We start from the raw sequence: 27,297 nt of genomic DNA, 5'->3' as shown, positions 1-27,297 counted from the left end.
TGGAATAGAACATATTAGACACAACTTTTAAAATGTTAGAATCCCTCTTCAAAAAAGCAGAGACTTACAAATGGGTAACCCTATGATCGTACTTTGAGTGGGCAGCCAAAGTGGCAGTTGTACCTAAAAGTTAAAAAAACGCCGGTAGGCGGAAGTGTGCACCAGCCCATAAATGAGGGTATACCCTATTGAAAAGAATCATAATATACATGTGACTTCATTTTGATTTTTGTGGATATCGTGTCACAGTCTGTCCAGTTTTTTCTTTTATAATGCTTTTTTCACAACATCATTCTCTGTAGGTCATTTCACTTTCTGCCAGCTGTGGACTTTCTGGTTAGCAATTCAGCTCTACCCCCAGCATCTGTGGGGAGAGATGGCAATGATTTAGAGTTTTTTTTAATAGGTACAGGAAGATTTTATTTATATATATATACACACAGTATGTGTGTGTGTGTGTGTGTGTGTGTATGTGTAGGAGAGAGAGAAAGAGAGAGAGAGAGAGAGAGAGAAATATATAGATATGATTATAAAACTCAGGTCACAAGAGCAAAGAAGAAACCCAGTCAAATGTAGATGCAGACTAATCAAAGAACTTACTTTCCCACCAGGGAATAAACCTCCAGCTTGTATTCCAGTCTGAATGGATGCAAGAAGAAACAGCTTTCACTCTACCATAGTAAGGTTCTCGAACATCGGACATCTCTTGTGTGAGATCACAGAAAAGTTCATCAATACCCCAGCAATCCATTTTGTTGGTCCACTCCTGTTGCCCATACCTTGAGGGAAAAGTAATGCAAATATTCATATATTCTGGATACATTTCTGAGGAAGGATCTAATGGGCCCGATATTCAAAACGCATTCAGCGCTCAATAGCCGGATAAGTAGGAATTATCTGACTATCTAGCAGCCACTGAATATCCAGTTACATTCAGTGGCCTCTAGATATCTGTATAAGTCACTTATCCAGTTATCTCTTAGCTGGTTAGATAGTGGCCGGAATAAAATGGCGCTTAGCCGGATCACTTATCTGGCTAAGTAGCAATATTTAGCCTTAGCTGGACTACTTATCCAGGTAAGATATACCTGCCAATGAGCAGGTTTAACTTAGCTGAATATAACTTTTCCAGCTAAATAGTGGCATGTACGCAGATATTCAGCGACCTAGTTGTGCAACTGAATATCCCTTGCAATTTAGCTGGATAAGTCATATATGGCTAAGTTACATATCTGGCCAGCTTTGAATATTGTATAATATTTTACAGCAGGAAGCCATAAATCTATTCTAAATTGTAGATCATTAGTATATTGCATGAGAATCACATCTACTAGGAATAGAGAAGTCTGATGTAACAATTGAAGGGAAAAAGAGAAAGACAGATAAAATCAGATAGAGAGGCAGAGATAAAAAGTGACAACAACCACAACCTCCCTCAATGAGACAATGTGGATATCGTTAGTGACTTTCATTTTCAGATTTTATTTTAGCCAGGAATTTATCAGTATTTATTACAACAAGAATAAAAATGGGAGAAATCAGTGGAAAAAATATACCTGTAAGTTTTCCCAAGTAAATATCATGTTTGTTCTTTTGTAATAAACACTAATAAATTCTGGGGAAAAATAAAATAAAAACTGATGATGGTCCCTAGATATAGTTCAGTTGTAAAGAAATCAAAATCAGACAAATCCAGATAGATGAGCTGCCAGCACGGTCTGCTGGAGTTCATTTTCTTAAAATCCAGAGGATGAAAAGGGATGGTAAAGTGCAATCTTTAAGTGCCACAAATAAAACTGATTTATAGACTAGTCAAATTAATAAGGTTCTTGGATTTAAAAAATTATGCATGTGGATTTCATGCATCTTCAGTGAAGAAATCCTGAAAGCCAGCATCTTTGTAGTACTTGATGACTGGAGTATACCATGCCCAAATTATTAGCTTTCTTTTTAGTTAATTAACTTAATTGGAGATCAATGATCCTGTATTATAGTCTTATGCACAGACTCATTTGCAAGGCAAGGGAAGCATGGCATTGGAAGGTCTCAAAACTACAAGTTCATACTTAACTTTTATGTTAGTCCTGCATCTTTAATTTGCAAAGCATTATTTTAACCTGATGGATTGTCATGTGGTTCTTGTGGCATCCAAACAGGTCTGGTTTTCAGGATAATGACAATGACATATATGACTTTAGATATCTGTTCTGAGCACCAGTTTAATTTGCATATTTTTGTTACCCTGAAAACCAGAACTAATTGAGAGACATGAGGAACACAATTGGTTAATCTCAAAGATGAATTCCCTCCACATCTTGGGAGTACCAGTGTACTTGTTTAGGGGACCTCAAATTTAGTATTTCATAAAAGATAATGTAATAGTGGCAGAAAGTAAGACTAGAATTATATTTGTTAGGCTCTTCCATTCTCATTTCCATTCCCTAATTCATTTAGATTTGCTTGGATTTACTGGTCAAACTATGTTCTGCATAGGTAGTCATCCATCACGTTTGTTTGATTTACAAGGTAGAAGCTAATCAGTCAAAGCCAAGTTAAATAATTACAGCAATGCGCACCTTCAAAGAGCATGCTAGCTATTTATTCTAAATATATAACTGAATGTGTCAACAAAAATGATTAAGAGGATGGAATAGCTCCTTATGAAGAAACAATTAAAAGGGGATATGATGGTGGTCCACAATATCATGAGTGGAGTGGAACAGGTAAATAGGGGGCAGTTATTTATCCTTTCAAACAACATTAGCAGTAGGGAACGTTCCTTGAAACTAACAGGTAGCAGATTTAAAACAAATTGGAGAAAGTACTTTTTCACTCAATGCATTATCAAGCTGTGGAATTTGTTGCCATGGGATGTGGTCAAGGCAACTAGCGTAGCTGGGTTTTAAAAAGATTTGGACGAGTTATTAAACAGGTGACTCAAGAAGACCCACCCCTTGTCACTGAGTGTGAGCATCAAGAAATTGGATCTACTTTTTGGGACTGGCCACTGCTGGAAAAAGGAAGCTGGGCTTGATGGATGTTTGATCTGACTCAGCATGGCACTTCTTATATTCTTAAGGAATCTTTTGCACATAGAGATTAGACTAATACCACTCATCCCTTACATAAGCTTTTTCTAGGGAGTTTGTATACTGCATGCCCTATTTTTCTATGCTACACAAAGGGTGATAAATAGAGAAATCAAAGGCATAAATAGATTTCTAGTAGGTTTTGCCAGGTATTGGGGTAGAGAAACGATACACAAAAAAATCTCTCGTGTAATACAGAAAAAGAATACAAAAAAAAAATTGGGAGACCCACCAACACATACCAAAAGAGAAGAGAAAAGTAGCAAATTAGGAAACAAATTACAAAACACAGGAAGAAGGAAAAAATATGTAAGGATTCTCATTTAAATTACTACTACTACTTATTTCTATAGGGCTACTAGTCGTATCCAATTGTCCTTTCTCCATAGAGACTATAGTCTATTCAAGACATACAAGACAAATAAGAGTCAAAGAATTTCATTTATTATAAAAAAAATAGTTAAAACCAACAAAAGTATGATCAGGGGAACTAGGGGTTAAAATTTAAAAGCAACCTTAAAAAGCAACCTCTGAATAAGTCAGAAAGTATGATGCATCAACTCAGGATGGCTATTCCAGGCATATGAAGTAGCACGGTGGAAAGCACAGAGTTGACAATTGGCAGTGGAGGAAAAGAAAATAGATGAGAGTGATTTCCTTGATCAACAGAGTGCACAAGGTGGAGTGTAGGTAGAGATAAGGGAAGAGATGTAGTGAGGTGCTGAAGAATGAATGCACTTAGTTTAGTTTAGTCTGTTTCTTTTGATATACCACCTTTCCACCAAAAATCAAAGTGATTTGCATAAAAATATAAATCATAAGCTACAAACATTCAAAATATTAGAACAATCATAACATAGTATAAGATAAAACAAAACTTGTAGATGAGTGGGAGGAGGAGGGAGGGAGGCTTTTGTGAAAAAGATAAGGAGCTCTGTCTTGGCCATGTTAAGTTTAAAGCAGCGGTGGGACATCCAGGCAGCAATGTCAGACAAACAGTCTGAGATTGGGACTGGATTCCAGAGAAGTAGCTTTGCAAGTCATCAGCGTAAAGATGGTACTGAAAGTCATGGGAGATCAGAGCACCAAGGGAATATGTATATAGAGAGAAGAGGTCCCAAATCAAAAACCCTGAGGCATACCAATTAACACTGGAATAGCATTGGAGGAGGATCCACCAGAGCATACAATAAAAGTTTGATGGGAAAGGTAAGAAGAGAATCTAGACAGAATAGAGTGCCAAAATCAGAGCGAGGATAGAATATCAAGGAGTAGGTGATCATCAACATTATCTAGAGCAGGGGATAGGTCAAAGATGATATGGATAAACCAAAAGACCCTTGGATTTGGCAAGGAACAGGTCACTGGAGACTTTAGCAAGGGCTGTTTTGGTGGAATGTAGAAGGCAAAAGCTAGAATGAAGTGGATTTAGAATGGTTTGAAATAAAAGAAAGTCAAAACAGTGGAGAAGGTGAATTGAACATTCAAGTAGTTGATGTGAAAGGGAGAAGGGAAATGGGAGGTTGGCAAGTCTGGTAAGGTCCAGAGAGGGTTATTTTGAGGAGTGGTGAATTCACAAAATTTTTGAAGGCAGCAGGAAGAGTGGAAACTAATAGGCTGAAGATGTGACAGATGAAGTGGATGGATGACAGGGGAGATAGAGCTGAGTGGGAATGGTGTCAGAGGAACAGGTAGTGGGATTTGGAAGTGGAGAGAAGATGTGTAGCTTTCTCCTCTATGATTTCAGAAAAGGTAGAAAAGGGTAGAAGGGGTGAAAGGAAGGAGACAGGAATGAAATGAGGGAAAGGGAGATGGAAGTGACTTGTGAATTTAAGATTAACCTTGTGAACCTCACCATGGAAGTAGCCAGTCATAATCTGAGCAGAAGTATGAAGGGATTGTTGGAAGCACAGATAGTTTGAAGATGGAGTTGAGTGAGGCAAAGAGACAGTGAGGATGTCATCCTAAAAAATATTTTTACAAGTGAAATGCCCTTTTCATTTTATAGACTGAATAAAGGGGCTGCACAGTTCCCAGGGCTATCTCGTCAAAGCCCCAGACTTCAAGTTCTTTCTGCCATTTCACTACAATAGTAGCCACTGGGTTGCCAGGGTTCTACTAGTGGGGGGGGGGAGGTATAAACATCTGGGGTCCTTAGTGTGGTGGGGGTATTCCTAAACACAGTTGATCATAGGAAATTGTCTCAATGAGTTGAATCACTTGGAGAAACTCAGCCAACAGTCTAATGGTGGTGTTCAACAAAAACAGGGTTACTTCAACTAAAAAAAACCAACCCAAAAAACCAGAATCCATTCTAAATGGAAAAAATTTCTGGGCATCTTATTAAAAACTGATGAAGATAAAATCTAGCTGGAGATGTTCCAGAATCGAAAAAGTATGGGAGTCTGCATTTTCTTTGGACTTTGATGACTCCCGGTAGTCTTTATTTTGGGGTAAATCCTTAAAGGTCTCCCAGTCTGCCTCTATTTCTCAGTCTTTATATTTTATTGTTCGTCAAGCTTTGTGAACCCCCACTTAAAGCTGGGAAACAGATTGGATGGGGACTGTCTTTGTTAGTCTAATAAGCTTGAAAAGGGTACATTGTCTCATCTATTGTTTTTCTGCTCAGATATGTATGAATACTGGTTAGCAATCTGTTCTCCCTATTCAAAGTCATCTGTCCTATCCTCTTATTGTTTGGAATTCCCTGGCTCTTCCTTCTTCTTTCTCTAAATGGGAATACATGTTATTTGATTTTTTTGGTTACTGTTACATTATACCAGATATTGTCTCATTGGAAAGATAATACAACCATGCACATGAATATGTGGTGGAACTTAGTACTGCAATAAACAAAGTATGAAATTGCTGCAACTGAATGTACTGGTCACCTTGGTTGGTCTAAGAAAATGCGGGCTTCCATGCATCGTTTTGTACATTTATCTTGAAGGCTGTGGGGGGGGGGGGGGGGGGTTTCTGTCTTCCACTGTTTTTTCTGGTTTTGATGTTCAATTTTTTTATTTTGTTTTCTTTTTTTTTTTTGATGCAAATCAATAAAAATATTTGAACACAAATGGAAAAAAAGCATAACATAAAAAGCAAAATAGCAATTCCAAGGGTTCCAGTTTCTTTGTCCATAGTGCTCCTTTTCTTAATTCCTCTCTTCTGATTTAAATCAAAGTCCAATAAGCTTCCCCTTGAAGTGTGGGAAAGTTCTCCTTTCTCACAATCATAAGCGGTAGATAAAAATGGAAAAAAAACCCTCCTTACTTCAAAATTGAGTACCAAAACGTCTTCTAAGCGAGTAGTCTCTGTCCCCACTGTTAGCTGGTTGTAGGGGTGAGGTAACTGGAAATCCAGCTCTTCCAACAAGGATGCACTGGCCCACCTGTTGGGAACTGGTCAGAACTTACAAGAAACTCCCAATCCATCTACAGAACAAAACCTCCAAAAACACCTCTCTCAGCTCCAATCACTCCACGTCTCAGTCAAGATGATCTCTCTTTGAGAGCTTGATCTGGTCATGCTCACCCAGTATATAAAGGGCAAGACCCATCCCAAAAAGGGGATGGCCAAAGATGGGGAAGGATTCAAATATACATAAATCCCCATAACTGCTGTAACTGAAAAATTTAGTGAGGGTTGCAAAGCCACCATCTCACATGGGTATAAGAACATAAGATATGCCATATTGTGTCAGACCAAGGGTCCATCAAGCCCAGTATCCTGTTTCCAACAGTGGCCAATTCAAGTCACAAGTACCTGGCAAGAACCCAAACATTAAATAGATCTCAAGCTACTAATCTTGGTAACAAGCAGTGACTATTCCTTATTGATTAATAGTTTATGGACATCTCCTCCAGGAACTTATCCAAACCATTTTTAAATCCAGATACACTAACTGCCTTAACCGCATCCTCTGGCAATGAATTCCAGAGCTTAATTGTGCATTGAGTGAAAAAGAATTTTATCAGATTTATTTTAAAAGTGCTACTTGCTAACTTCATGGAGTGCCCCCAAGTCCTTCTATTATCTTAAAGAGTAAATAACTGATTCACATTTACCTGTTCTAGTCCTTTCATGATTTTATAGAGCTCAATCATATCTTCCCTCAGCTGTCTCTTCTCCAAGCTGAACAGCCTTAACCTCTTTAGCCTTTCCTCATAGGGGAGCCTTTCAATGTCCTTTATCATTTTGGTCTCCCTTCTCTGTACTTCCTCGAGTGCAAATATATCTTTTTTAAGATGCATCAACCAGAATTGTACACAGTATTCAATATGCGGTCTCACCATGAAGCGATACAGAGGCATTATGATGTCCACTGTTATATTCGCTAATCTCTTTCTAATAATTCCTAACATTCTTTTTGCTTTTTTGACTGTCACAGCACACTGAGCCAATGATTTCAATGTATTATCCACTATGATGCCTAGATCTCTTTCCTGGGTGATAGCTCCTAATATGGAACCTAACATCATGTAACTAATGCAAGAGTTATTTTTCCCTATATGCAACACCTTGCACTTGTCCACAATACATTTAATCTTCCATTTGAATGTCCAATCTTCCAGACTCACAAGATCCTATTTCTCTTTAAGTCTAGAATCAAAGCAGCTAAAGCCAGAGACAGACCTCGGCGTATAGGGACTCCTGAAGAGAACATATAGTAGTCAACCCGATGAAATGTGCAAGCAGTCTGGCACGAGGCCTATGTTTTGGCACACCATGCTTACACCCAGCATGGAGTGCTTTCCTCCTAGTATAGGATAAAGTGCTCAAAGAGAGCACAAATCTTTGTAAGACAGTAAAGCGAGAAAGTTAGATGATGTGAATTTGTCCTTCTTCTGCAAGTGACTTTGGATGCATTGATTATCCCTCAAAGGAAAGTATGTTATATTAGTCTTTATTGAGTTATTTGAACAAATGAACACGTTTTGGATTCACAGGGGCTGATATTCAGTGTTGGAGTAGCTAGTTAAGTTAGTCAGATATAGCTATCTGGCTAACTTAACTGGGATATTCAGCGGCACTGCAGCACTGCTGAATATAACTGGCTATCTTAACGTTAGCTGGATAACCAGACCGGAGTTAGCCGCTTAAGTTATGCAGCTAAATTCCCTCCTCTCTGAAATGCCTCCCGCCCACCCCGAATTAAGAGGCTAAATTCTAGAATTTAGCCGCATACGGCATTTAATATTGCTAGTTAGCCATCTCAATGGATAACTTTTCAGTTATCCATCTAAATGGGTTTTGAATATCGGCCTCGCAGGTTTTATTTACCTTTGGGCAACATATATGTATAGGGAACCTTTGGTTTTCCTAACTAAAGGGAATTGTACCATCTAAATTGGGAGGTTCTGTGTAGAAAAATAGTGGGAGAGAGGCTTGGGTATTGCTTCCGCATGTGGAACCTCAGATGGTGTCTTCTAGTTGTTCATCATCCTAAAGTACCATCTATCCTCGTGCATTTTTAGTTCAGCTTTTGTTTAGATTGGTTGTGGAATTTTAGTTCGTCTTTCAAGGAAGCAGGATCTCTTTGCCTCCTGTCTTATTTTTTCCTACTTGATGGGAAAGGGATAAGGAAGGTTTCCATTTAGGGGTCAGCATCCTGTTGACCTATCTATCCTGCCTTTAAGCTTGCTTTGGACTCTTTTAACCCAATTTTTGGAGAATTCCAATGAGAGCCAATCCCCCTTGTTGCGGTAGATTGAGGCGTCCTGTGTTCAAGGCTGGATTTGGGGTAAGGAGAACCTGCAGTGTGCTATCTCTCCACCAGAGGAAAGACCTGACAGTAACCCGATGCAGAGGAGTTTTTTTTTTTTTAATAAGCTGTCTTTTGCACGCTCAACTATTTTGAGGCAAGGACATTTTATTCCATGCTTCCTGTCTTGTTCTTGATTTTTTTTTCCCCCCATTTTTTGGGACTCAATAACCAACCCATTGAGAGTGAGATGTCTTGCACACTAAAAAAAAACCTAAGGAGCTTGGAGGAATTCATTTGGAGGAGAGGATCCCTGCCGAAGGCATAACAGGGAAGAAAACTAGAAGATACAAAGCAAAGGTAATAAGAATTATGTTGCTGCTAACTCAGGGGAAATATAAAGGGAAGTAAAGTGCCCTTCAGGATTAAAGAGGATTTAGGAAGAGTAAAACATCTGGGACTGTATTCTGGCCACCTCCAGTGGGAAGAGCTAGAGATAGAGTTTGTGACTGAAGGAGGATGGAACAAATTTCAGTCTGATAAACTTGGAGAATATGGGAGGAAGAAGGAATTCAGGGTAAATAAAGTGCTTCCGTGAAAGCAGAGGCTTTGCTAAAGAAATGGAGTCACAAGTTTATTAAATCTTTCTGCTGTCTTATTATTTATTGCCTTTAACAAGAAACAAATTAAAGCTGTAAATGCTTTTCGGTCATCTAATCAGCTATCAGTAAAAATGTTGGAAACCACTATTCTTTTTGTGTGTGTTTATTGGATGAAGAGACAGTGTAAATTATCAGTGTTATGTACAGAGGATAGAGAAAGGACGGGTATTGCAAAAGGCAGGGTATAAGAATCCTGGTACTCTGAAAGTAAAGTTATCTGGAGGGGTGAAGGAGAAACTGAGACAGTGAAGGAGGGTTGTGCAGAAAGGGTCCATCTCTTTTCTTTTTTTTTTCCTGTGGGAGGAGGAATAGCCTAGTGGTTAGAGCACTGGGCTGCAAACCAGGAGACCAGGGTTCAAGTCCTGCTGTCACTCCTTGTGACCTTGGGCAAGTCACTTTACCCTGCATTGCCTCAGGTACAAAAACTTAGATTGTAAGCCCTCTGGGGATAGGGAAATACCTGAATGTAAACTGATGTAATATGTCAGATTGAATGTTGATAATAAATAAATGTGCCCCTAAATCAAATAAAAGGGTTCATTCCTGCCCAGGAGTTGCATATATTTAAAAAAAATTGGCATCTATGATAATAAATATCTTGAGAATTTTTTAACTCCTTACATTTATATAAGAATCTCTTGCACATTTTTTGCCATATCTTGTGTTTTCTATACTAGGGATGTGCATTTGTTTAAAATGAAACTTCAAAACGCGATGAATAAGATTAATTTGTTTCATTTGGGTGGGCTCCAAAATGAATCAGGGGCCCCCCTGAATGAAATGCATCTTATCCGTTCATTTTATTTTAAACTAAGGATTCGGGCTTAGGTCTAGTTTTGAAGCTGGAGCCTCTCCTAGAGCATAGGCCATGGTCCTAATCAGGGGCCATGGCCCAGGCCTAAGCATGATGCTGGGGTCTCAGCGGGTGCATGGGCCAACGCTGGGGCCTCAGCCGGGACCCCAAAAAATTAAACAACAAAACACTTACCTTTTCCGTCGAGTATCCGAAGGCCAGGTCCCGATGCCGAGGCCTCAGCTTGGACCCAGGCCTGATGCCGTGTCCCAACCCAGAGGCGACCCGGAGCCTGGGTCCTGACGCCAGGGCCTCGGCCTGGACACAGGTCCGATGCCGCAACCCAACTGGAGGCCGGGCCCTGACACAGGCCCAACACCGAGACCCGACCCAGAGGCTTGGTCCTGACGATGGGGACTTGGCTTGGACCCAGGCCTGATGCCGGGTCCCAACCCAGAGGCGACCCGGAGCCTGGGTCCTGACGCCAGGGCCTCGGCCTGGACACAGGTCCGATGCCGCAACCCAACTGGAGGCCGGGCCCTGACGCAGGCCCAACACCGAGACCCGACCCAGAGGCTTGGTCCTGACGATGGGGACTTGGCTTGGACCCAGGCCCAACGCCGCAACCTGGCCCAGAGGAAGGGTCCTGATGCTGGGGCCTTGGACCAGACCAAGGACCGATGCCAATAGCTGACCCGGAGGCTGGGTCGTGACACCAGGGCCTTGGCCGGACCCAGGCTCAATGCTGGGGCCTGAGCCGGGGGGCCAGGTCCTGATGCCTGGGCCTTGGCTCAGGGTCAGGCTCAGGGTCAGGCCCAGGCCTCGGAGCTTCTTCTTCATCCTTTTCTTTCTTAGGCACTTGAAAACCAAATGATGTCGTCCACTGCGGTCGCACTGAAGCCGGCGAATCCCCATCAGATAGGATAAGCGTGGCCGGGTGGATCCCGGCCCTGGCATCTTTTTGGGCAGGCGGGAGGCGCTGAGAGGCCTCGTTTTCATTTTTTGGCCATTTTTTGTTTTGTTTCTTTAAACTGTTTGATTTGTTTCTTCTCATGAATGAAAGTGAATCAAGCAATCCACGAAATGAAATTCGTGGGAAAAAAAATCTCCCGAAAACAAATTTTGTTCTCCTGCCCATCTCTGTTGTATGCGCTTTCTTTTCACCTTTCTCTCCTGCTGCAATACTGAAAGAATTACGAGAATGGGAGAGATAGGGCCAAGCCTTTGACTCAGCCGGTAACATACTGTGGTACAACGCAGGGAATCTGGGTTTGGATCAAGCCTGGGAAGGCAGGGGAAAGGGTTGTGCTATTGTGCCATTTCCCTCCAGTCCTGAGGTCACAAGGGGGTTTCCCTCTGTTGCCCCTGGAGAGGGACAGGATGGGGGTAACAGAAACTAGTGAAGGTATAAGGGCAAATGTTTTGGGGTTTTTTTTTAAAGAGATAAACATGGCAAATACTTCACACTATCAGAGTAACCACATTTTTGTGAGACAGTGTCAGATTTCCAACCAGTGTTTGAAATATCCTATGCTAAATGTCCTTGTCAGGATGTTTTAGCTAAGAAACTAAATATTCCAGCATATTTCTGAGAGTTGGTGTTTGACTTAAGCAAACTAAGCAATGGCCTAGGGCCTCAAGCAGCTCAAGAGCACTCCTGGATTCACCTTTTCTTAATTTTCCCTATGGACTTCTACATCTTCCCTCCTCTCTCTCCACCCCCCCCCCCCCATCTCCAATCCCAGTTAGGGCCCCAGTGGCCTCACACTTCTTCTGATGTTTTTCTTGCATGGCGTCACATCTTTCCTTGGTTTCCCCCCTTCCCAGAGGATGCCAACGTAAGGAGAACTCATGATTGGTGGAAACCTGAGCAGGAGCAGTGGATGGTCTTGGAGATCATTTTGCTGAAGGCTGACTGGAACCACCATGGTACTCGGCCCTGGACTGCCTTGCTGCCAACCTCAGTTACCCATCCAACCTACCACTGTCATCTGCTGGGAGGTCACCCCACTGGCGATTGTTCCACCACCAGTCCCAGTTGCCCACCACTGCTGTTTACATGTGGCTAAAGATGAGAGGAAACTCCCCCCCCCCCTTCCCCCTTTGTGCTGCTTTTGGCAACAATGGGCCCGTGCAGCCTGAACTTTGAGCCTAAACAGGAATCCAGTGTAATGGCAGTGGTGGAGCAGGAGGCAGAAAGAATGAGAACAAGGTGACTGTGGAAGAGGATAGAGCAAGGGAGTGGATGTGCTGTCAGAAAGGAGGGAGGGAGGTGAAAAGATGAGAGCTGGAAGACGTCAAGAAAAGAAAAATGTGAGAGGAAAAGAGGGGGTGTGAGGAAAGCTGATGGAAGATTAGAGAGCTTTATTTATTTATTTTTTGCTTTTATATACCGACATTCATTGGGGTATATCACATCGGTTTACATGTTAACACGGAGAATAGTAAGACTAAGATGTCTTATTATTATTACATTGTAACAGTAGTAACTCAACAATTAATAGAATATAATTACATTTTAACAGTGGACAACATTGTAATGGAAGTCACACAACAACTAAAATAATTACATTTTAACAGTAGGTAACAAACATTATACATAGTATAAATAAGAACATAGGGAGGGGAACAGTGTGGAGCTTAGTTGTGGTACGCGGGCGTATGATGGGACTGGATAGCATTGGGAGCATTGCGAAGTATCATAAGATTGTGGTTTAACATATGGGCTGGTAGGCTTTTAGGAATAAACAGGTTTTTAGATTCTTTTTGAACAACTGTGTGGAGGGTTCCAATCTGAGTTGTGCTGGAAGGGGCCAGCTATTGATATGGTGCGTTCTCTGGTTATGGTGAGGTGTGCTTGTTTTGCGGAGGGTATGTTTAGCAGGCCGGTGTTCTTGGATCTGAGGTTTCTTTGGGAGTCGTGGGGATGGAGGACGTCTTTTAGCCATTCCGTATTATCATCGCAGATGGATTTGTGTAAAAGGGTTAGGGCTTTGTATTGAATTCTGTGGGTTATAGGGAGCCAGTGAAGGTCTTTTCAGGATGGGTGTGATGTGGGAGGATCGACTGCTGTTCGTTAGGGATCTGGCTGCTGCATTTTGGAGTAGTTGAAGTGGTTTGAGGGAGGATGAAGGGAGGCTGAGGAGGAGGGAGTTACAGTAGTCCAGTTTTGAGAATGAGGGATTGGAGTACTGTCCTGTAGTCTTGATTGAAGAGGAGGGGCTTGCGTTTCTTGAGGACTTGTAGCTTGAAGAAGCCCTCTTTTATTGTTGCATTGATATGTTTTTTTAGGTTGAGTTCGGAGTCCAATGTAATACCTAGGTCTTTTGCTTTGGTGATGCAATGACTGATTGGTTGAGAGGGCGTGGGGTCTTGTGTGTTCTTTGTGAGGTGCTTGTTTGTTATGTATAGTATTTCTGTTTTTTTGTGTTTGAATGTGAGGAATAGTTGAGAAAGGAAGTTTTTTATTTGGGCTGAGTAGGATTCCCACTGATGTAGGGTGCATTGTATGTTTTCATTCATGGGGAGTAGAATCTGGACATCAACGGCATAGACGAAGTAGTGGAGATTGAGGCTGGAGAGGAGTTTGCAGAGGGGGAGCATGTATATATTGAATAGGGTGGAGGAGAGAAAAGAGCTTTGTGGAACGCCATGGGGGAGTGGGAAGTGTTTTGATTCACTGTTGTTTAGTCTACTTTATAGGATCTATTCGATAAGTAGGATTCAAACCATTTTATGGTGTTATCGCCTAGTCCGATTTCAGTTAGCCGGGTTAGTAAAGAGTTGTGGTTGATGGTATCGAAGGTGGCAGAGATGTCCAGTAGTATCAGGAAACAGGAATTTCCGGCATCGAGACCTCTCAGGGTGGTGTCTGACATGAGAGGGATGAATGGAAATAAGGAGTGAAAGAAATGAGATGAACTACAGACAGAAGGGCTGGAGAGACAGCAAGAAAGAATCATCCACTTTGGATCAGCCAACGCCATTTTGCCATTTAGAACTTGTGGAGCAGTGGCAACTGTGGATGAATCATGATCCCCTTTGTAGATCATAGTTGGAGTAAAATGTCAGGAGAAGTGAGGGTGGCCCACAGGGAAGAGGAGATGGAAAGAGAGCCTGAGATAGTTTGGGGATTTTTGTATGTGGCAGGGGAAGGACCTGAATCTTTAAAATAAAACCATATGAAATTTCATTATGTTTTTTGTTTTGCTTTAAAATGAAAGGAAACAAAACAGGAAATTTTCTTAAAATATTGTTTTGTTTCCAATGAAAGCACATCCCTAGTGACTGACTACCATATTTTGCTAGCATGTAGGGTCTGTGTAAGGATCTATAGCAATCCAACGGTTTTATTTTCCAAATTACATCTCCTGATAGAAGGTATATTGGTGTTTTAGTGTTGTGGGGTTTTCTATGCATATATTTCTCATGCAAATTCATTTTGAATATCCTGAAAACCAATCTGGCCAGATTGTCCTTGAGGGCAAAGTTGAGAACCACTGTTCCGGTGTCTATTGCAATGTTTGCAGTGCTGCCTTTGCAAACATAGAAAAGACCATATGTCCTGTCTAGTCTGCCCATCCATACCAACTACAATCCTTAGAGCCGTAGCCAAGCAATATGGCACCTATAGCCAACAAAAAAAAGGGTGCCCTCACCATGTACACAACTTAACTTACACTACTACATGCTGGTAAACTCTGTTAAATATTTTTTTGGGGGGGTTGGGTGGTAATTTAAACATAATGCTATTCTTATTTAAAAGCTATAAGTAGACAAAAGTGTAACACTGGTCCAAAGAATTTGGTCCTTAGTTCTGATTGAATGTGATCCTTAACCCCTATCAGAACTGACCCTTAACCTCTACCCAACTGATTAGCATTCTCTACCTTATTAAGCAGCAAGGGTGGAAAAAGGAATGTGTCTTAAGTCATGATGATGCCATCCCTTTTTTGCTTCTATTAAATATGATTTTTTTTTTTATTAAAATAACAGCCAAGCAAACCCCCTCCGCTATCAGGCACATTGTGATGCACCACAAAAACCCTGGCCAAAACACACTCAGAACATTGTAGAGAACCTGACATACCATAGCAGCACTAACACCCAGGACTCACACAGTAAAAGCCTTACAGCAGGACCCGTGGCTCCTGTTAGCTAAAGCCGTTTGCACAGCAGGCTCCTCTCCCCGCACACCTGGCTGACCCACGTGCCCACTTCCTGAACACTTTTCACTGCTTAGTCTCTCAACAGAAGTCTCGGTTTGTCATAAGTCCAATGCATCTTGTCAGCTGTGGCTTTTCTGCTTCCCAGCTGCTTAGTTTTTTGACCCAATGTCTTTTTTTCTCTCTCTCTTTATAAAATGCGATCAGCACTTATCCCCCTTTGGAGAACTCTGCCAGACCCGCTTACATTTCCAGTGCATGATGTTTATTTGCAGTCTAAAACAGTAAGCACTCCCTCCAGCCCCTTTCCCTACACAGTCTCCCCTCTGCAAATGCCGTACCTGGGAACTTTTGACTTGTGCTCTCTCTAGGGTTGCCAAATGTCCTGATTCTATTCTGGACTGCACAGATTTTTGGGGTACCGTACAGAAAAAAAAAAAGAGAGGAAGGGCTAAAATGTTCGGAAATTTCTTGGTTTTTAACGCTCCAGCCGCAGGTTGGAGAACACGGCATGGCGCCTACTCTACATTCAGTATGGGTTAGATGCATTAATTTTGTGTAACTTACATAAACTTCAATCCTTGAATCCATTGTGAAGGCCAGTACCAAACAGTATATTAAAAATATCCAAATAAAAAAAAAATAATTCAGGTGCCTAAAAACGTGTTAAACAGTAGTTTGGCCTATATGCTGGTAAAAGCAAACCTTTTACAGAGTAATGAAGTTTGAGAACTAGTGGTCATGATAGGAGACTCCAAAGGGGTAGAATCAGGAGAAACATCAGAACATGTTTCTTCACGGAAAGAGCAGTGGATGCGAGGAACATCCTCCCAGCGGTGGTGATGCAGGCAGAAACATCACAGTTCAAAAAAGCACCGGACAAGTACAGAGGATCAATTATTGCAAAGGAGTGGGGGGAAAGCCAGAAAGTTCAACAGGGGCTACAGCACTGTAGCAGGAAGTAAACTGGGCAGATGAACTGGATCCTTATCTGCTATTATATTCAATGTTTCTGTTTTCCTAATGGTGAAGAGTGATAATAAAAGTTGCATGTGCATAAACACAATCCGGGAAGATATTAAACAGCACCCCCAAATGTTCGGAAATCTGACGGTTCAAAGTTGGCAACCCTGGTGCTCACTCTGAGATTCAGTGTAGGTTGGGGGGAGGGTGCGCACATCAACCCTCTCTCACACGCATGTTCTCTTTCTATCTTCCCCCTCTCCAACACCCCAGCACTCTCCCTGTCTCTAAACAATAGGCACACAAGGATTCTACAAAAAATTCTCACTCTGCTTCCTGCTGCAGCCCCTCTCCTACCAGGCAGCCTGCAGGGTAATGGGAGAGGAGGGGCTGCGCGAGGCAGAGATTGGAGCAGACAGAGCAGAGATCCACTCTGCTCCCTACTCCAGTCCATCTCTTCCTGTCTTGAAGGAAACAGGAGGGGAGGATGAGCAAAGCAAAGAGCGACTCTGCTCCCTACAGCCCCTCCCTTCCTCTTGATTTCCTCCTTCTGGGCTGCAGGAGCAGGGAACCCCTTCTGGCAGTAGCATCTATGGCCCAGGTCATGTTGGCTGTAGGCTAGCTAAGGCTCTGACAAATCCCTATCACTCCCTCACAGATCCCCCCCCCCCCCCCCTATGTTTATCCCATGTTTTCTTGAATTCAGATTCTGTTTTTGTCTTCTCAGCTCCATTGGGAGGCTCTTCCATGCATCCACCACTCTCTCTGAACAGAAATATTTCCTTAGATTACTCCCGCGTCTATCCCCTCTCACGACTCCTCGTTCTAGAATCTCCTTTTTGTTGAAAGAGGCTCACCTCCTGTGCATGGAAACCTTGGAAGTATTTAAATTTCTCTATCATATCACCCTATCTCAATTTTCCTCTGGGATCTATATGTTTAGATCTTTAAGTCTTTCCTCATATACTTTGGAACGAGACCACTGATCATTTTAGTAGCTCCCTCTGGACCGTGTAGTGCTCTTGTGATAGGGTAGGTTTGCTACATGTGTGGGTTTGTAGTTTTTTGCAGGGTTTTGTATTACTTCACAAAGTGCCTGGCAGTGGAGTGGGTCTGTGTGTTGCTGTTAATAAAACAACACTAGAATTTAATACGGTAGATTACCTTTTTATCTAGATTTCTATTACCTGGAAGCTCCCACTAGCTGGCTCAGCCAATATTGTTTGCCCCTTCGCTGCTGTTCACAGCTGTTTGAAACATAGGGTGTTGCGCTGATGAAGGGAGCACCAGCCCTTCATCAGCCCACCCACCAAATTACACAGCAGGCAGGTAGAATCAGGCTTGGGGATGGGGGGAGGAGGCTTCAGTTCACGCCCCTGGGAGAACGTTTCAAATCAGGTCATCAGGGATTGAGGGGGGGGGGGGGGGGGAGAGAAGGATCTGGCAAAGAGAGTTTTATTATCTAAAAAAAAAAAAAATCCTTTATCTGGGATGACCTTGGTGAGGACCATTCTGGATAAAAATTATTCTATCGTTTTTTTTGTGTGGCGAGTACAAATGCAAAGCATCCCAGTGCTGCTCTATAGCCATTGTTGGGGAGAGCTTCTGCAGACACAAGAGTGTCTGTTTGCAGAACTAGAGCTACGGGTTTCTGTGGTGGTTCTGCCCCATCCTGCCTAGCAGTATTGCTCAAGCCGTCCTGCAGTAATCTGGTGTGCTGGGTATCCACAACAGAGGAAATGAATGCAATTCCATCTCATGCATATTTATTGTGGATATCTTATAAACTATACTGGTGGGGGCGGAGATTGGGAGGCGTTTCAGGATCAGCTTGAGTGACACTGCTGTTCAGTGTTGGCTTAATGATAGGCTGCAGCTTTCACTCCCCTATAAGAGAATTGATTGAATGGGGCGACTGAATCATTTTAATACTATGGTGGGTGGTAGGGGGGGAGATAAAAGTGGCCAGAGGTTTCTCAGACTCCACCACGCTAAGCACGCCTCTTCAGGATTAAAGTGGTTGCCATTTATCAGTACCTCTTAAGAATTCCTTAAAAGCAGTCAGCTTTTTCTGCGGTTTCTTACTTACACTTTGTACTGCACAAAATAGACAGTGTCATTGCGGATGTGTCTCCTAGGCTGCCATTGCAAAAGGCTGTTGAAATTAAGCGAGTTGAATTCTACCTTTTCAGGTTTTATTGAATCCTGGAGTTCCAGATTTTTTGAAACTGGATAGGGAGAAAAATATGTTAGAAAACTATACATCATGAACCTTAGTTTTTTTTTTCAGTGCTGGAAATTTTGACATCCGAGATATATTTTTTGCTATCTTTGTGGATAACACTGCCATTCTCTGAGCCTGCAAACTTGGGGTCACCTTTGACTTCTCTCTCTCTCTCCTTCTCTGCACCCATCCAAAACACTGCTGAAAAGTGTCATTTCCTTCTACATCACCACTAAAATCCATCCTTCTGAACACACTACTAAAACCCTCATCACCTCTCGCTTAGACTATGGTAACCTGCTAAACCATCTCTCCATTTAACATTTTGCCACCCCTAGGCATTCAAGGTGCTGTCACCCACCGCGCAGCTCTGGCAATGTTTTTTCTTCCGTGGCCGTGCAGGCAGGAATGAGCAGGAGCACCTGGATGTGACTTTTTCTTTGGGCCGTGGTGAGACGAGCTTCACCACAGCCCGGCCAGTCTTCCTGCTGTGCACGGCCAGGAAACAGCAACACAGTAATTCCCTGCTCAGCCACCGGGGCGATGAGGTCCCTCGGTACGAAACTGCCTCCTGCTTTTTCTAATGCCGGTGGGCCCGATCCCACTGCTGGCACCAGAGAGAGAGACAGCATGTAAACGACTATGTATGTATGAGAGAGAGCATTTGAGAATGAGAGCTGTGTGTGAGACAGCATGTGAAAATGAGAGCCTGAGTGTGTTTTTGAAGGAAGAGAAGAAGATAGGTGGATAGAGAAGAAACAGAAAAAAAAAGAGCCCCTATAAAAAGAACTGGCAAAAGACCAAGAAAGGAAAAATGGGAGAAAAAAAAAGCCTGTGACCAACAGCTTAGAAAACTAAGATCAGACAGGAAAGGTAAAAAAAAAAAAAAAAATCATTTTTGAATTTTTTGTGTTTGGCATATGTTATCTTTGGGAATGTGCAAGAGTGGCACTTTCTCGGTGCCAATCTCGCGATGTACAAGATCAGCATGGAGGAACTGGAAGCCCCACAAATGTTTAATACTGCGGGGCCTGCACAGAGGAGGCAGAAGAATAGGCTTCAGGGCTAATAGCTGTGATGGACTCTCTGCCTGGGTAACATCAAGTTAGGTTGAGAGAACATTTTACAAATCTCATAGTTGTGCGAGTTTCCTCATTCCGAAGGACATCAAATCTTCCCAAGAGTGCACTGTTCTGTTCGTACATCTCACTCTGCACGTAAAAGTGGCCCCTAACCCCTACACTACTACCTAAACCTCACCTCGAGTTACTAGGTGGGCCTCCTATACTAACATAAATAGCTGCTTACTATGGTACCTCCCCCAGAGGCTCTCTCTCTCCCCTCCCTCCTCTCAGGCCCTTCCCCCCACATCTCAGGCCTTTTCCTAGCCTAAAAATGCCCAAAATGGAATTTGCAAGAAAATCGAAAATTGCGTTATGGGCATATCACATGACATTGCACAGCTTAATGCTGTTGAAAAAGGTGTAGTTATTTTCAGTGTTAAAACTTTAGGATATCATGCGTTATGGCTTCATGAAGCCACCCCACTTTCACAAAATTCCTGCCCCAAACTCCTCCCCAATCTTTTAAAAATTTGCATAGCACCATGCATTATGGTGCTTTTAGTATGCGTTAAGGCATTTTCGCATGCGAAAAATGCCTTAACACATGCGAAAACACCATACGCGAGTTGATAAATGACCCTGATAGTTTGTAACATAAAAAATAATAAGTAAAACATATCAGGTACAATAAAACTCAAAAGTTAAATAACAAATTATAAGACCATAATAAAACATTATAAAAACCACAATAAAAACAATACTACATTAGATTAACCATCAAAGGCTTGCTTAAAGAGATAGGACTCTAGGGTTTGTTTTTTTTAAAAACTTGGGTTCTTTCAAGTTTTGGATCTCTTTTGGAAGTGAGTTCCAAAAAGTCAGAACTGCTATTGAGACTGTACTTTCTCTGGTTTTGTCCAAGTGGGTTATCTTTGGGGGAAGGAATATCCAGAAGGATTTGACTGGATAATCACAATGCTCTAGCAGGGGCTTATATTGTGGCATTAATCCATGGTGACTGTAAATTATTGATAAGGGAGTACACAATGGTCGCTAATTTATATTGTATATGAAAAGTTATTGGTAGTCAATAGAGTGATTGTAATACTGGAGTGATATGTTCACAAACTGGTGTATTGGTTAGTAAGTGAGCAGCAGAATTTTGAATAATCTGAAGTGGACGAATAGCGTAAATCAGCAGGCCTATGAGTAAAGAATTGCAGAAGTCAATGCCTGAAAAGAGAAGTGCCTGTAAGACAGTATGAAAGTCATCAACATCAAGAAAAGGTTTGAGATATCGTAACAGTCTGAGTTTCTAATGAGAAGTTTATATTAATGATTTGATATGAATATTCATGTTTAATGATGAACCAATTATAACACCAAGATTCTGGATGGAATCAGTAAGTGGAATGCATTGGTTTTTGAAATTGATCTTCTTTAGAGCACTGGAAGATCTAAATCTTGAAAGATACATAATTTCAGTTTTGTTAATATTCAGTGCTAGTTTGTTTTGATTTAACTACTTTTGAGTAACAAAAAGACTATGTATTACGAACTGTTCAATTTGTGCCCAAATTGTTTTAGTGGGAAAGAAAAACTGGATGTTATCAGCATAAATTTTATAATGTACCCCAAGGTCAGCTAGTATTCGTTAAACTGGGATCATATAGTTGTTGAATATTGCAGCTGATAGAGCAAATACAGAAGCCACAGTATGCCAAGATGATATAGAGGAATCAATCTTAACTTGTACAGACCTATTAGAGAGATATGATGTAAACCATGATAATACATGTCCAGAAAAACCCAATGAAACTAGACAAGCCAAGAGTATTTTATGATCAATTGTATCAAAGGCTGTTGAGACATCAAGTAAGACAAGGATATAAGATGTTCCATGGTCAAAGTCTCGTCTAATGCTGTCAAAGCTAGAAAGTAGAAACAGTTCAGAACTATGATGTCTACGGAAACCGAATTAATACTGATCCAGGACATTATTAGAATCAATTAAAATATTTAGTTGTTCCAAAATTGCAGTTTAAAGTATTTTAACTGGAAAGGATAACAAAGAAATTGGACGATAATTGGACAGTATGGTGGGATCAGCATTGGATTTTTTTGAGAGTGAGACAAACCGTAGTCCTTTTGAGGGAATCTGGAATAAAAAACTCTCTTTAAAGGATGTATTAATAAATCATGTAATGAAACTGGTGGTTTCAATATTTATTGATTTTAGTAATGTTGTGGTGCAGTGATTTAATAAACACAAAGATGAGTTAATATTGCTGATAATTTTGATTGCATCTGACTCAGATATTACTTGGAATTCATCCCAGGTCGTGTTATCAGGGCTGAAATCATCATCAATTTTGATAGCTGGGGCGAGAATAGAGTTTTTGACATTAGTTATTTTATCAATGAAAACTTTGCAAAAGTTTCAGCAATGTTCATTCCTTGAGAAGTAGATGGCAAGACTAGAGAGTTAGAGATAGGTTTAATGATCTGATTAATAGAATGATATAACTCATCAGGTTTGTTACTGCCATAGCTAGTTTTGAATAAATGTAAGCCTTCTTAACTTTTAGAATATCATCTTGGTATGTTTTTAAATATTATTTGTAGAGTGCTAGATTATAAACATTTGGTTGGCAATGCCATTTGCATTCTACTTTCCTTAAATTACATTTTTCTTTTTGTAGGGTGTTGGTGAACCAGGGAATAGTATGTTGCTGTTTCTTTTTAAATTCCTTGACCGGTATTAACTTATCAAAGTAGATAATAAAGCATTATCCCATATAGATAATAACTCATTTGGGGATTCCTTTGCATCATTCTCTAATAATGGCATAAGCTCAGTGGCAAAATCCTGAGGCTCAATAAATCCCCATTTTCTAATCAATGATTGATTATGAGAGACTGTCTCTGATGCTTGTCTAAAGTTAGAAGAGATTGAAACAGAGACAAGAAAATGATCACTTCATGGTACTGTTTTGGTTAAACATCAAAGTCAGGCACTGTGAAAATAGATTTTTTCACAAAACACAAATCAAGGGTGTGACCTCTTGTGTGAGTTGGAGATAATATAATCTGATCCCAAACACAAGATGAGAGAATATCGAGGAGCGTACACACACATATGAGTTGGTGGTATTACAATAACATGGAGGTTGACAGCTCCTAGAACTATAGTTTTGGATAAATCCAATTTAAGATTAACTATTGTTTCAATAATAGGAGAGGAGTTATAATTAAGAAGACTGGGAGAGCAGTAAATGAGGCAGATGTTAACAAAATCATATTTTAAACAAAGTAATTCATATTGGTTAGACATCAGGATATCATATTCTGTAAATTTTAAATGTCTTTTTTTTTTTTTTTTAATATTGCTAATTCCCAACCTCTATGCAGCTGTCTAGATTTAAATGCAGCGATTCAAAATTTGAGTATCATAATTTTTAAACCAAGTTTCAGTTATACAAAAGCAGTCAGGAGTGGAAGTTGAGAGAAGATCATGAATCATGGCATGTTTTTGACATTGATTGAACATTAACTAACAAAATAAAAAAATGCAGATGATACTATTAATACTGAAATATTTGATAACAAAACATTCTTCAATGCATAACAACTAGGAGTTGGTTGCCATGGACATAATATTTTAGGTGAATTGTACCGACCTTGACCCATGATAATGGGAATTTTGGACATCGCAGTAGGAAGGATTGAAATTTTAAGGATCTATAGCAGAATAGAAGAACGATGAAAGTGTTTGATGTCTGAGGAATGGCGATGGTTCTGTTTTTTCACTGTTGCACTGCATAGAGAGCCTGGCTCCTTGTGGTTTTCAGTTCAGTTTTTGTCTGCGCATTTGTATTTCTACTTTATGGGTGCTCTACTCTGCATTTGGTGAGGATCTGTTTATATTCTGCATGTGTGACTGAGGTAAGACATTCTCCTAATAGGAAGTGTATTAGTGTTTTAGGGCTTTTGGAGGGTCAATCACACCCCCAACACACATCACACTAGGCCTAATACCATATGGGTTCCAAGTGTCATTTTTGCAGGGATTTCTGGTTGGCGTCACAGCAGTGCATGTAAATATAATATAAGTGATATTTTTACCTCAGAATATTGTACTTTGATATTTTTCATGTAAAATATAAATACATAACTCTTAACTGAGTGTGTGGAATGAAGCGGAGGGCATTGTGCAAGACTATAAGATTCACCTGGGGCACCTACTACCCTTGCACCAGCCATGGGTTTGAGAGAGAGGGGAGAGGGGGGGATTGTATCAGTTTGTAAAATTTGTATCACTGAAGGGAGCTGGGCATTTTTTTGGGAGGCCCAAAACAGAGAATGAGTGAATGGCAGGGGGGCGGGGGAAGGAGCATAGTAATTGTTCGCACAGGGCAGTAAGAGAGCTAGCACCGGCCCTGGGGGACAGAGAAGGCAGCCAGAATCAATCAATCAATGCAGCACATTCTGCTCCATCTTCTTGAGAGGCAGGGTGAGGATGAAATTAACCCACACTCAAGCAGATTCAATAAAAGGTGTGGGAGAGCCGAGATGTCGAGTTGAGCGCCCACTCTCCCGCCGTCCACCCAGGTACCTCTCCTGAGCATGCAATTCTCAATTTAAAGGAGGCCGGGCACTAATGAGGATGCGCTAGGGACAATAGCGCGTTCCTAGCACCTCCTTACTAGCGGAAGAGGCAGCTGTCAGCGGGTCTGACAACCAACACTTAAATTTTACCAGCGCCGGTCTTCAAACCCGCTGACAGCCACGGGTTAGAAAAACGGATCCCGGCAACATTGAGCGCCCATTTTTCTAACCCACTGACCAGTGGGCAGATTTTTTTTTTTTTCTATTTTTGGTGCCTCCGACTTAATATCGTTAGGACTAAACGGTGTGCTCGGCTGAGCACATTGTTCTGTATGAGCCTGACTGTCTTTTCCACCCTGGTGCTGAATGTCCACTACAAGGTGCTTAAAAAGACCATTCAGAACCCTTTCAGCAGAAATTAAACCCTCCCCCCACCTATATTGCAGGGGCTGTTTTATTATCTTTTATGCCACTGCTTCTCCTCCATCACCGACTCTCATCTCTGCACTTTCCATTTTCATATATCATATTACCAGGATTTTTGCTTTCAGTTTTTATTTTATTTTTCACAGGAATGTATCCATATTTATTATAACAAGAACAAAAATGATATTTACCTGGAAAAATGAGTAATTTTTGTCTATTTTGTTCTTGTAACAAACACAAACTCCCAGGAAAAATAAAATAAAAACTAAAAATGAAGATCCCTTCCTATGGCTAAAAGATCCTTCTTGAGTTTTATTTATTTATTTTATTTATTTATTTAGCTATTTTCTATACCGGCTTTCACGACCAGGGGTCACATCAAACCGGTTTACATTTAACAGTTTGTGCATTAAAACATAGAACTGGAACAACTAACTGGTGCAGAAAATACAGTTACAATGAACAAGGAATTATACAACTGGGAGAGTGGGAAGAAGAAGAAGAAGAGAGTATAACAATTAATAAAAATGCATTTACAATGGATCTTTACAAAATATGTAACTTAAAGACCCAGACTGAGAGCAGTCCTGGTCTGGAGTAGGTGGTGGATGATTAAGACTTTATAGTGGGGTTATGAGATGATGCGAACTCTGAAAAAGTAATTAAGGGATAATATTAACATGGGTTAATCTAAGATCGGAAAGGCTTTTCTGAAAAGCCAGGTTTTTAGTCCACCATGGTTTTTAGTACACCATGGTTTAGTACACCAGGTTTTTAGTACACCATGGTTTTTAGTACATGGGTTAACATGGGTTAATCTAAGATCGGAAAGGCTTTTCTGAAAAGCCAGGTTTTTAGTACACCATGGTTTTTAGTACACCATGGTTTAGTACACCATGGTTTAGTACACCATGGTTTAGTACAACAGGTTTTTAGTACACCATGCTACCTCTCTGGCCGTATTCAAGTCCTCCTCCCTAAAAACCCATGGGGCCGATGCAATTATGTGTGCTGAAGGCAGGCGCTGAGCAATATTTATTTATTTATTTAAATTCTTTTGATATACCGATGCTCAAGACCAGGTCCTATCGTACCGGTTTACAATAAACTAGGGGGAACCAGTTAACAGAGCAAACAAAAGTTACATTATAACAGGGAATGTGGAACTAGGCTGTTAGAGAAAAGATAGTTTAAACAAATTCTAACTGGAGAGAAGGGCAAAAGCAGGAGAGGGTGCTTACAGGATAAGAATTATGTACAAATTTACATAGTGTATATGAATTAAGCAATGGCCAAGCAACATTTATGGCCAATTCATGGCAATATCTGATGAGACGCACATTTATCTTTTTGCATTCGGAGTGAATGAGTAATAGCCTCATTCACATGCATTTGCATATGATGAGCGCTATCTCATTCACTCCGCGTCGGACACACGTTAAATAGGCGCTAATCCCCCTATTGCATTAGGGGGTGGATTAGCGCCTATTTATCCTGTGTCTGACTGTGGGTTATACAGTGCGCTCGGCTGAGTGCACTGTATTGCATTGGCCCCCGTGTAAGGGATCCTCCCCCTAACAAAAAATGGTGACTTGTTTAGTGAGGAGCACAAGACATTCTGGATGGGGAGAGACTGCGGGATTCTCATTGTTCAGAGTTTTAATTTATGTTTTCAAATGTGGAAAATGTAATGCGGCTGAATGTGCACTGGCTGGCATTTGGTGCGAGGAGCAGCAATGAGATATTTAATATAGTGAAGGAAGGGTATGAGGACTCTATCCTCTTAAGAGTGGTGGACTGGTGTGAATCGTGGAAGATGGATCCTGGGGAAGTATAGATACTGGGCGGAGGAGGTGCAGGGGAGATAATATGCAGACCTTCAGGTACCTGAAAGGTTTTAATAATGCAAGAATTTCAGAACTTTTCCATTGGAAAAAAAACTGTAGAATTAGGGGCGTCACAAAATGAAACTCCAGGCTGAATGATTTAGAACCAACATCCGGCAATATTTCTTCACGGAAAAGGTGGTGGAGGCCTGGCATGTCATTTTGGAGAAAGTGGTGAACACAAAAAACAGTCAAAGGGGCATGGGATAAACACTGGGAGGACAGAAATGAAGAAAAGGGTGCATGGGGGTAACCTGCTCGGTGGCGGTTATTACCCTTAGCAGTATGCAAAGGGATTACTACCCTTAACAATAAGCCTTGATGCTGTCGACGCAACTACAACATCGCTCTCCAATTTGACGGCAGGAGGAGGGGAATTGTATTCAGATGATAACCAACACAGGCCCTGAATTTTACAATATGGGATACAGATACATAGAAATAAGGGGAAAAGCACAGGACTGCTTCTATGGCCAAGTCCAAAAGCAAAGCACGGCAGGCAGCATTGTCTACATTTTCAAGAAGGCTGATCCCCCTGGAAAAATGTTGCTATGGGGGTAACGTTGCTGGGCAGACAGGCTGCACCATTTGGGCTTTTTCTGCTGTCAGTTCCATGTTGCTATATATGTTAATGTGGGCTATTTGGCAGCAGTTTGCACTTTTTAAGTTGAAGCTGATGGAGAGAGGAATCTCCAGGATATAGGGAGCCTGGAGGG

General features: G+C 41.2%; 1 protein-coding gene across 1 annotated transcript in view; it reads right to left on the bottom strand.

Moving 5' to 3' along the window:
• The window catches only part of LOC115088654 (interleukin-22 receptor subunit alpha-2-like), a 69,936-nt gene extending 50,707 nt beyond the window's left edge, over window positions 1–19,229 (bottom strand). The window contains exons 1-3 of the mRNA XM_029596914.1: window positions 18,959–19,229; window positions 18,463–18,601; window positions 601–779 (exon numbers count right to left, since the gene is read on the bottom strand). Coding sequence (XP_029452774.1) covers window positions 601–779; window positions 18,463–18,601; window positions 18,959–19,229 — 589 coding nt within the window. The remainder of the gene's footprint in view (window positions 1–600; window positions 780–18,462; window positions 18,602–18,958) is intronic.
• Between the last annotated feature and the right edge of the window lie 8,068 nt (window positions 19,230–27,297).

This window comes from Rhinatrema bivittatum, chromosome 3, assembly GCF_901001135.1.
Source record: "Rhinatrema bivittatum chromosome 3, aRhiBiv1.1, whole genome shotgun sequence".
In the NCBI taxonomy this organism is placed as follows: domain Eukaryota; kingdom Metazoa; phylum Chordata; class Amphibia; order Gymnophiona; family Rhinatrematidae; genus Rhinatrema; species Rhinatrema bivittatum.
The sequence above is the reverse complement of the archived record's forward strand: the minus strand, read 5'-3'. Positions and strand labels throughout refer to the sequence as shown.